General features: G+C 30.5%; 1 protein-coding gene across 2 annotated transcripts in view; it reads right to left on the reverse strand.

The window, feature by feature from the left end:
• Positions 1-12,257, reverse strand: part of LOC143200990 (uncharacterized) — a 39,225-nt gene that overhangs the window by 12,513 nt on the left and 14,455 nt on the right. Inside the window, exons 1-2 of one of the 2 annotated variants that reach the window (XM_076411815.1) lie at positions 5,113-5,131; positions 4,934-5,060 (exon numbers count right to left, since the gene is read on the reverse strand). In XM_076411815.1, coding sequence (XP_076267930.1) covers positions 4,934-5,060; positions 5,113-5,116 — 131 coding nt within the window. In that variant the 5' untranslated portion in view covers positions 5,117-5,131. Of the gene's footprint in view, positions 1-4,933; positions 5,061-5,112; positions 5,132-12,257 lie in introns of those variants that run through there. The other variant, XM_076411814.1, reaches the window with a different exon arrangement.

Raw genomic sequence — 12,257 nt, forward strand, 5'->3', positions numbered from 1 at the left:
GTCTTCTCTATATATATTCTTATTGTATCAAAGTAAAGCTATAACAAAACATAATAACTGTAATACCAATGTACAACTATAAAAAAATCTTGTTCTGTTGGAACAGTCGTAATTTAGCGAAAAATAGTTGTGTGGCTCTTGTACCGTAGCTGCACTTCCCTAAATTAACAATTTTTTTTTGGTTTCAGATTACAAAAAATTGTTGTAACCGTATCAATAAGGGCACGGATTTTTTAAAATTTTCTCTTTTTTCTTTTATGTATTATTTAACCGTTAATAAATATCAAGTAAAAAAATTCTGAGTATTTTTTTAATTCTAGTTTCTTCTCTGGTCTAGAATACCCTTTAATAGTATAATGCTGACTGAGAAAACACTTGCGAAAATCACTCAACTCAGTTTTTCGACTAGAAATCTAGTTTAGTAAAGTTCTATGGTGACAGAATTATGATTTCACCAAGAAAGTAGCACAAGGTCATCGGTTTAAACGACATATTAATTAGTATTTAAAAATTATATGAATAGATTTTTGGAAAAAAAATCTCGAAATATTCTTTTCCCAATTCCTTTAAAAAATCGCTAAATATATGGCTCTCAAATATGTAAATAGGAATACTTCATGACTGTTTTAGGGGCATAATTTATCAGTTTATTTAATTTTTATATTGAATGAATCATTAAAAAAGTTATATGTGACGAAAATAATCTAGGACTAGAACAAGACGCATTATCAGGAAACGAGTTATCAAAGAAACGCAAGTGTAGCGAAAAGAACATGCAAACTCTCGCCTTTTACTTATTAAGCAAGTACTCAAGATAAGAATATGAAAAGTACTGGATTATAGATGTTCGTTTATTTAAGAACTACTTAAAATATCTGAGAACCGTTTATTGGATGGAATTGGCGCGTGCGCCCAAATGGCTATATTGCGCTCTTCCCTTCCCCACCACCAGTGTATTATCGGCTATTTTAAAATTAACCGTTGATTGAGTAAAAACAAATAATCTAGAATAATTAAATTTTGTCATGCATTAACAACTTATTATCAATAATAATTGGATTATTGTATTATTCTTAGTATTGTGACATTCATTGGTTTTAAAATATGGAAGAACAAAAGTAAGCACGGAATGTAAGGTAAAGTTTTATAATGTTAAATTATCCAAACAGCATCAATTTTGTTTATAGTGAGAATATTAACAGCCAAACATTTAACAAAACATTTTGGACATCAAATAGAAGTCAACATATGCCAACATTTCATCCCGATCGATAGTTGATGATAAGTTGCCTCAAAACGATAAGAAGAGGCAAAGAAGAAAATTGCCGGCTTGGTGGAACAGTGGTAAAAGCGATGGGACGGTCCTCCTACTGTTGCAATAGACGCGGGTTCGAATCCTGCTGGAGCATGGTCGTAAATTTAAAATTTGTGAATTTTCTAGCCAAGAGTGTATAATCCGACAAGGAAAGTGATCCCAGTCACGTCAGTAACCAGACTGTATATATATATATATATATATATATATATATATATATATATATATATATATATATATATATATATATATATATATATATATAAAGAGAAAATAATTCTTTTTGCTCAAATAAAAGAACTGGCGTTTGTCCATCAAAAATAGTTGTAGCAAAAATTGCAGTCATTCATAACAATTAGACATTTACTACAATCATGATATATAGATTAAGTTGTTGACACTTGTTGAGGCAAAACTGATGAAAGTTAAATAAGAATAATAGAAATAATTAGATAGGATATAGCAGAATGCAAGAATAAAATAAAAATCAAACAAACAAAAAATATAACATTAATTATCAATGACACCTTAACGATCTAATGACTACTACCCTGAAGGTGAAGGAGTAAAACAAGAAAGGAAAAAAGATTATATTTTTATAAAAAAGCATAGTTACACAAATTATGGTTTTGCAAAAATAATGATGTATTGAATGGTGACTCCCTTCAGGCGAAAAGTACGATGGTGTGCAAGATGTAGATTTTGCATTGAGATACATGAATTATATATACAAATATGGTTTATCGATTTTGTCTAAAAATGATTCAATATGATGATGTCTTTTTGTAAATATGGTGCATGGACTTGATGTAAACATATCAATCATATATATAATACGATATCAATATAATCTCTATTAAATATGACGTTTTTCACTCCGTTTTTTCTTCTAATAGAACATGACTTTTCATTTTCAGATGTTTCCCAATTTTTCTTTCCTCGTTAAACAAATTATTAAAACATACATTTTAATTAGCATTTAATTTCAAATATTTCATAAAAAAATAATGATAATTTTCATATTACTGTCTTTACTAGTCTTTAAATAAGCTCCCAGCACTTTCTTTACTATTGTAACATGTTTGATTATTGCTTTTTAATTTCATTTTTTAATTTCATAAATTTCTCCGTCACGAAACGATATGCGAAGAAAAATATATTACAGTAAAATTTTAAACAACAGTTACAAAACAAAGTATATACGCTTGCGCAGAGCTTGCCACGAGAGCGCTTGTTCACTCAGGCGATTAATTGAAACAAATGAAAATGCGCTTGTGCTCATGTTACAAAAAAGAAAAAAAAAACACTTTTATTTTCAAATGCAACTTATATCGTCAATCATCCCTCAAGAGTTCTATTTCTATCCAAATGTCGTAGGAATAAATTTTGCATCACTGCACAATAAGAAACGAATTGTCTCAGGGATGACAATCAAAATTAGTTGTCATAATAAGGCAATGTAATAGTGCATAATAGTGCATAGTAATTCAGATGTTTGAGGATGTCTATTCGATTTTATAAAATAATTTATCTTCCGTAATCCAACTGACGTAAAATAACATTGGAGTTTAATTAAGAACGATTTATTCGTTACTACAACGTTCAGTAATTATAATTTCGGTTAATAAGACCTTGGTTAACGCTGAAAATATTTTCATTGAAAGTCTCGCGTGTTTTGAAGAGGCCTTACTTAAGGTTTCAGAATACCAAATATGCATTACATAACCGCTTACAACACACTCTCTTAGACCTCTTAGATCAACAACATGCTTCATTCTGTACCAATTCCACTGAAAAAATATTTCTAAAGTACTGAAAAGTATATTAATATAAACATTTTATGAACAGTGTATTTGGTCTTAATGATCAGCCGCACCTTATATATCTTCTAAATTTTAAATTAAGCTCTCTCTAATGAAGATGGATGGAACATATTCTAGGCAACAGCATAATCACCGCCGTCTAACTTAAAAGAAGCGCATAATTGTCAAACGAAAAGAACTTAAATTGAAACTAAAGTAAATGTATTGGCTTTTCAGGCATAAATCGAAGTTAGTTGATAAGCTATTGCTGTTTAAATCAATATTTGGGCTTATTTGGAACTAAAGAATCCAATTCTAGATATATAAAATCTAGATATAGCCATCATTCAGCTCCATTAATCCATCATTACTCTGTAGTACATGTCTATCCCTTTAGAACTTATATATAATTTAATGCAAAATTTAGAATAAGATATTTTTATAGAATATCACTTACTGATTATTAGCATAACTTATCACATAGCACATTATTGAACTACTCTAGCCTGGAACATAAAATATCCTGAAAATAACATGAAACCTAATATCTCAATATAAATACATATATACATACAGAGAAAGAAGATTCTGCTGTGGATATGAGTAAATATGAAGGATATTGTGCCTTATTACGAACTCCTGAACGCTGATGAAATAGTTACTGGAACGTTACAACCATTTACTAATCAAGGAAGCAGACAATTCGCACAGCCAAGTGACGAAGCAGACGTTGCTCTAATAACCATCAGAAAATTATATAGGAATAAAATGTTTTTATCAATCATCAAATAAAATGTTAACCCACAGCATATTCATCAATCTTGTGATTAAACAATTCAAATCACTGTATGATGTACATTGATTATGACATCATAGAAACCAATGCATAATATTGCCAAGTAATTTCGTATTTTCCTAATAGATGTTTTCAAAATCGCATATCTTTAGTAATACTTATTTTTTTGAAGCCATATTATAGCCCATTGGAAAGGTAAGAGTCCATTGAATATATTAGATGTAACTGAAGCGTCATTCATTCGTCATCAGTTTACCAAGTCAAAGATTACTGCTGTTTGAAAACGGAGATTCTACGAGGTCGTTAGTTTCTTTTCTTGAGGAAAGGAAAAATCGTTCATCAAGTTCATAGAAATTGTTTTGAGGTTATGACTACGACTGCTTGAGTAAATAAAAGCTAGATAGAATTGATTTGCTTTTTTTATTTCGGAAAGACGTTAAACATAAAGTCAAACCATGTTAAAAATGAGCCTTGAAGTGTTTGGTAGGACTGGAGAGGAATTTTACATCTTGACTCGCTAAAACTTCACAGAACCTTTAATTCAACACTGTCTACTTTTAAGTACTAATGCAGCTGAAGCAGATGTTTAGGAAAAATTGCCAGAATTTATCAACAGGTTAAGCATTGCCTTCAATCAAACCTTGATCACACACATATTTAGTAATTCAACAAAATTTTAATAGATAGAATGTGAAATTTTGATTCAGTGGCCATATAGCTCAAACCTTGATCAACCCGATTACTATTTCATGCATTGATTACCACTGAATGAAGTCACTTTGTTCAGTTTTTTGACCAGAAAGTATAGTAATGTCTAAACTATTTCTTTACCAAAAAAAATAACAAGAAGTTGTCGAGTAAAACGGTACATATATCATTGATCATTGTTTGAAAATTATACTAATAAATTCCTTAAAAATATAGATTACTTTTAACCCGGACAATAATTAATAGCAAGCATGTACGTAAAAAAACTAGCCATTAAAATATGTAAAATCTATCATTTTATAACTGACATACCTTTTAAACATTTTCGGATCATAATATGGAGGTAATTCGTAACTGTTAAATCCTTCTGAAGTCTCGTCACATGCTCTACCATCACCTTTCGTCATTATATTATCCACAAATGTAGAAGCACAAAAATCTGAAAGTAATAAAACAAGTATAAAAATTAACGAAATTATAAGCGTACCCACTCATTGTTGTACCGTGGTTAACGAACATTAAAAGACTATTTTAAAGTAAAGGGGGACACCCAGTCACATATTCATACTGTTAATTATAAAATCAAACATTGCACAAAATATAAACTTATATTCTTCAAATAGTTCTTCACATCCTTAAGTCCTAACATTGTTAAAATTTAAGTGTTTTATCTAATGATTTTATCTCTAGGAAAGTTTCTAGGTGTATTTTATCTAAAAAATGTCTACTATTATATAGGAAAAGTAACTAATACTAATAACGTAATATGATTTAAAATATATACATGTACACCTTTGGTATTCCCATCAAACCCATAAAACTTTTCTTTTTCGGGTGTTAGTTTTTCAAGATCTCCTTTTTACCAACTAGGATCTATCGAGACTGGACGTACTGTTTAAGGTGGGCTCCCAACCACAGTCCACGGCATTAAACCTACCGACTGACGAGCGACCTACTTGAAGATCATCCTTGAATACATCCGGTCTTACCCAGCCTGATTACTGGCGTGACTGGGGTCATTTCCTTTTTCGGATTTTGCATTCTTGATAAAGGGTTTTTGAACACTTCCAGTCCACTTTTTGCGACTTTATAACTTGTAATTACCAAGAAATACTTAGTAACTGCAGAATCATTGAAAATCCAAAGTCAAACTGTCTTCTTTTCTTCATAACTAATTTACGGACAAAGAAGAGGACAACCTTAAAATCTTCACGGAATCCACCATCGACTTTGCTAATTATATAATGAGAAATCAGAACTATTATTTTACCAAAAAAAAAATTATTATAGAGAAATAAAAGACGACTTGTTGAACACAAAAATTTTACTTTTTGTTAGAACGCATGTGCAGTGATATCATGGCGAATCATTGATGTTTGCCCTGACAATAACAAAATTTTAATTTCATTCTAGTATGAATTGGACGTAAATATAATGAACATATCTGGTCGATCATATACACGAGCGTAAGTCATGGTGTCTTGAATATATTCTTGCATATGATGAATGAGAAATAGAGGACCAAAAAGAAAGACCTGAAGATGACAGATGAAATTCTGCCGAAAAGATAATCGAAAAACCAGAGATTCTTCTGAGAACCATCCAGGGGTTTATCTGGATTGGACTTACAGTTTAAAGAACAACGGTCCTCGTTATTAAGCCTACCGACCGGCGAGTAACCAACTGAGAGTTGATGCGGCAACATTGTATTGTTTCGACGTCACAAATATCCACGACGCATTACTAAAAAAACTTTGAATAGACTATATTTTTCCATTATCATATACTGGTAGTTCGCCTCATGTGTTCTCACATCTATCTCTCATCTGTTCATCACATTTACGTCCGATCCACGCTGGAATGAAATCAAAATTTTGTTGTTGCTAAGTCAAACGTTCGTGACAATGCAATGAAATAAAATCAAATGAAATCAATAAAAGAAATTAAAGTCGTTGATAAACTTGGTTACATCATCCGATATGATTTCATAATAATTCTTTAAACAAATATTTTCAGGTTCCAAATCTATTATGTCAAGAACAACTCTAAACGATAATCAACAATAACCTTTACATTAAGCGTCGTCCTTGGTCTTAAGACGAACAAGGTCGGTATATCCAAATAACAACGTATGTCGACATTAAAATACGTAGAAGCTATCCACCTTTCAATTTTTATTACCTCTCGTATAAATGGGCTGAATTTAGCATATTAGTCCGGAGATTTCGAATTTATCAACACAATTAATCAAAAAACCCTGAAACAGCTTTGCGTAAAACGTTACGCATGAAGTATTACGCACTCTTGTTTTTCAGAAAAGTATATTGGTATATTTATATGGTAGAGTAACAAATAGTTTTGATTTTACAGTAGTTGATAATGATATCACCTCACTACTTAACATTTCGTTAAATTAATTCGCCATCAAAATTATAAGAAAAAGAGAATTATAATACTACTGAGTAGACGTAATAAGAATAAGAAGACGAAGTAACAAAATAATATTTTTTTATTAATTTATTATAGCAATCTACTAAATTAACAGCAATAAGTTATTTGTTTTAAAGTTCTACTTTTCTACGCGTATATTCTACGATACACTTTCGGCTTAACATCTATGTCACTGTTTCCATGATGTACTGAGTTTTACTTACAACTTCCCTGAGCTAGATCCAATGTAGTCTATTCAAAATAACAGGAGCTCACGCCAACAAGATGTCGAATGTATAGATTAATTAATTCGTGTTGTTCACATCAAGGGTCTGCAAAATTCTTGTTATGGTTTTTGACTTTTGGTTTTGTTTTCATACATTTCAATTTGCTGCTTAATATTACTTAAAATAAATTATATATGATAACTTTTTTCAATCATTATGTTATTTAAATTAGAATTTAGTTAAATGTGAACCAAATCTCAAAGATGATGAAGCAACATTGCGACGTTTTGATTTCATAAATGTACATGATGTGAGTTCACTGTTTTATTGAACAAATTATAGTTTTACTCTATTTGATCTTTTAACTAATCCATCATTATCTAAAAGCTGGAAAACCTCAACATTGATGTGCTGAAGGAGCCTCTGTTTATATCTTTTGGCATAGTCCTTGATAACTAAATAATAGTCCAGATTACCATTGCAAAGGTCCTATTGAGCATTAATAGCATCCTCGCAATACATTGTTTTCAAGATTTGTTTACAAAGTAAAATCTTATTATATACTGACAGTGCTGAATATCTACTTGAGTATAGTTTTCGTACTTTAGCTTGAGTTTCTCACATTTTTTCTTAACATGTGGCTTCCACCTGAGTTTAACATCAAAGATCATGCCGAGATATTTGTCTGAATTTCCATACGGTACTACATGCTGATTATGATGATCAATATGATCATTACACCATTTTTAGCGCGGAATTCTATAATAAGGGTTTCCTTCTGCAATCGCAACACTTACATGAATGTTAGCTTTATGGAACTTTAATCTAATTGCTTTTATTCAAAACTATAACTCCAGTTGAGCTCTGCTACCATGTTTTTCAGGGGTAACTTAATATTCGTCGGTCTCTTCCGGTAAACTTTTTCTTCTATGTTAAAAGTTAACTTTAAGTTTCGCCCTCTATTGCTCTTCGAAGACGATTTTTAAATTATGTCGTCCCCGTGAATACTGTCGCTCGTGAAATGTCTTTGATGTGTATTACTACAGTTGCGATTCCCTTATCTATTAAGACAACCACGATTCCGATACTTCTTTAGGGTGTTTATTTCATCGAATGGTAAATAATAAATTGATTTTTTTTTGTGATTTTGCCTTTTTTAATATTCTTGATTACTCCTGACTCATCATTTCGTCCGTATTTTCGTACGGTAATTATTGATGAAAAACGTAAACGTTGGAATAAAAATTGATTAGGTTTTATTATTCATAACATTTATTAATAATTTACTGTCGATCAGGCACATTGAAGAACGTATTGACAAATGATGGAATTGTGAACAAATGTTAGATAGATTGGAGATTAACAGTTCAGTTCTTCCCTTCAATGAAACTTTCTGAATATGGTATTATGATTTTAAAGGTGAGTTAGAGTGAAAATAACTAAAGATGAGATATAATTAATATACGATAACTGTGGAAAAAATTATTGCAGAGTATGAAAGTTGTATGTGCACAAACATGTGTGTAATTGTTCAGAATATACATGAACATTTGGTTAAAATGTGCGAGAAGAGAAAGAATATTAACTAATTTTCAGATATAGCAAATGCATTAGGAGAATGCGGTGATTAAACCAAGTTTTATCAAGAAAGATGTATACAGGTAGTAAAAGAACAAACTAAGGAGAAATATAATCAGATCAAAATGACTTCAGAAGAAGACACTGCACCGAAGGAAACAAGAACTAAGCCTAAAACGGGCCTGAAAATCTAGTGTATAGGCGGTATGGAAAAAAAATCAATGTAAATATGATGAAACGTAAGCCTATGCTGCAATCTGTTCTAATTGTATAATTAATTGTATTTATGTCCTATAGTATTTTAGCCTTTCATTTTGATAACTTTTAAGTCGCTCCGTAATATATCATGTTACTTTGTTTGAAAATGCCGAAAATAATAGATATTCAGGGTCATAAATTGATTGCGGCTTTATATTGCTGTGGGTACTGTGAATAACATCGCTTACAAAATGAAGAATAATACGTTAGATTCACCCAAGAAAACCCGTCTACATACAAAGTGGGTGACGAATTTTGTCCATCTTGATATTGGCTCTATTCGAGACTAAATATACGAAATGTATAAGAACAGTAAGTATACAAACTATTTTATCGATATAAACATAATTTAATAAAATTATTTTAGAGAAAATTGTCTCTCTGAAAAGTATACATAAAAGAATTAGGGACATGCAGCATTTTGAGGGATGTAAGACATCCTTTCATACACTCTTACAGGGCATAGGATTTAAATAGTGTAAAGACAACCTTCGGAGAAGTTTAACGGAACTTCCAGATATTTCTTTAAAAACAATTCAATTAAAGGCATAAAACAATAAGAAACTTGAATATTTCAAAATGGTTCATTGTGTCACTCTTAGCAAGACAGTAACAAAAAAACTGTAAGGACAATAAAAATTGATGGAAAAAGGTATAAGTTACAATAGCATTCAATCGGATTTTATATCATTATATTTATGGTCGTCATTATATTTATTAATAGTTAATTGCAGATATATTGCTGGCTGACAAGGATATTCCATCAAAAACTGTTTGGATATGTGGAAGGAAGTATTGTCAAACACAAGACCTTCGGTTTAAATGAACTCAATAAGATATACAAAGGAAGTAATTGATAAATGGTGGAATCGTGAACATGTGCTATATTGTTTAAACAGATTAGAAATTAACATTTTAGTGAATGGATTGAACAGTAAGTCGTAAAGTGAAAGTGAGTGAAGGAAACTTTCAGGATATGTGATAATGCTGTGCAATGCTGGAAGTTCCTGAGACAGAGTGGGGAAAGTGGAAACAACTAAAGGTATGCACATAATTAATTGAATATAACTGTAGAAAATGGTATTGTAGTGCGTGAAAGGTTTGTATGCACAGATATGATTGTGATTGTTCAAAATTAAATATAAGCATTAGGTTAGAACGTATGACGAGGGACTGAACACTAACTGTTTTGTAGATATTGTAAAAGCATTAGACAGAATTCAGTGATACATTTTATCAAGAATGGTGGGTACAGGTAGTAGCAGAAGAAATATACATACAGTGATGCCAAGATGACTTGCCAAGTAAACACACCATCGAATGAAACAAGACCTAAGCGTAAGAAGTAAATATGCTCTCGAATGAAAGTAAAATACGTTTCTCAGATATACAATTGTTAATTAGGTGGATTAGGCCTCCAGGGTATAACACTACATAAAAAGCGCGCCTAGAAACTCTACATCGTGGATGGTAGTTTTATGTCCCTTGACGTAAAATAAATCATATTTTATAACATTATTATATAATTTAATAATACATTTTTCAAAGGTAGTTTTATTTTGTCCGGCTACAGTCCTTTTTAATGTTCGTCGGTCTCTGCCAGTGAACTTTTCCTTTTGTCTTAAGAGTTAAGTTTAGTTTTGCCCACTGTCGCTCGTGAAATGTCTTTGTTATGTATTACTACAGTTGTTTTTCCCTTATCTATTGGGTCAACCAGGATGCCCTTGATACTTCTTTAGGGAGTTTATTCCATCATCGATCATTTCCTTCATTTCTGATTTTGCCTTTCTTAGTATTTTTGATTAGTCCTGACTCATAATTCCGTCCGTATTTTTTAGTACTACGCCAATTGCTTCCCTTCCCACGTTCCATATTATAGTTGGTTTCAATACATCTCAGATTGCTTCATCAAGCGGAAATAATAATAAACTGTGAATAACTTTATCAGGTTTATCAGAAAATGTGGTTCCTATAGTAAAAGTTCATATTACTTTTTTGTTTTTCTTTCGTGTTAGGTCGGCTTCTGGTTGAAATTCAATAAGCTGATCTAGTGTTCCCCATATTGCTGGGTATATTTTCTTACTTAAAAGGTTTTGGTTTTTCTTCGTCTTCTGGTATCATATATCTTCCCTCATTAATGCTAGACTTGCTCTCCTGGTAATATATTTCTATTTATCAACTACCTTCGGTCTCCTTCTTATCAACCACAGTTTATTGGGTCTAAGAACCAATCTTTCTCTTAGAACATAAAAAGGATATGACACTTAATGACAGAAGTGAAAATTTAAGCCATATGAACTAAAATCATTTAAATCACATCAATCAATCAATCATCAATCGTCAATCTGCAAGTATGATAAAATGCTGAACTTTGAATATCATAAAAAAATTATAATTAATTTTATTTCTCCTGTTTTATTAATTCTAAAATATGTAGAAGTTCATCATCAATCATCTTTTTGTTATTGTTTTATGTAAATAGGTTGCGTTTAGCATATTCTACCGGAGATTTTAAAACAATTAACACAATTAATCGAACGTTTAAATTGGTTTACTTAATATATTAGGTGTGAATATTACGCAATCTGCCTGTTGGGTTAACTTATTTTTCACAAAATTACAGATCAGTAAAAAGTTTACAGTGTTATACATAATAATTTTTATCAGAGCACCAATTTTACTATTAAAATATATTGTATACAAAAATATATATAGATTCGTCACATATTTGCAAAAAAACACAAAAAATGTGTTAAATACAATTAGCTTTAACAATAAATTCGTTTATATTCAATATATTTAGCTCAAGTTTTTCTATTTAGGAACATAAAATAATGACATATTTTTAACAAAAAAAATTAACCGACATCAAAAAATAAATCAGGAACCAACTAAAAATTAAAAAATTATCAAACTTCAATCAAATTTTAACTCTGCATAATGATCATTGCAATAACTAAATAAAAATAAACAAAATTTAGCTTAATACCTGCCTAAACCTATTTATCTATTTACAATATTATATAACAATATATATAACTACTACCAACTTATCAGTTTGAAGTTGGTAGTAGTTATATATATTAATTATATATTAATTTGTTCAATGTTTAATTTATTTTTATTATTATTTTTCACTTATA

The sequence above is a fragment of the Rhynchophorus ferrugineus genome, unplaced genomic scaffold (genome assembly GCF_030347505.1).
Source record: "Rhynchophorus ferrugineus isolate W39M unplaced genomic scaffold, kcgeb_rfMv2 rfM8, whole genome shotgun sequence".
NCBI lineage: Eukaryota > Metazoa > Arthropoda > Insecta > Coleoptera > Curculionidae > Rhynchophorus > Rhynchophorus ferrugineus.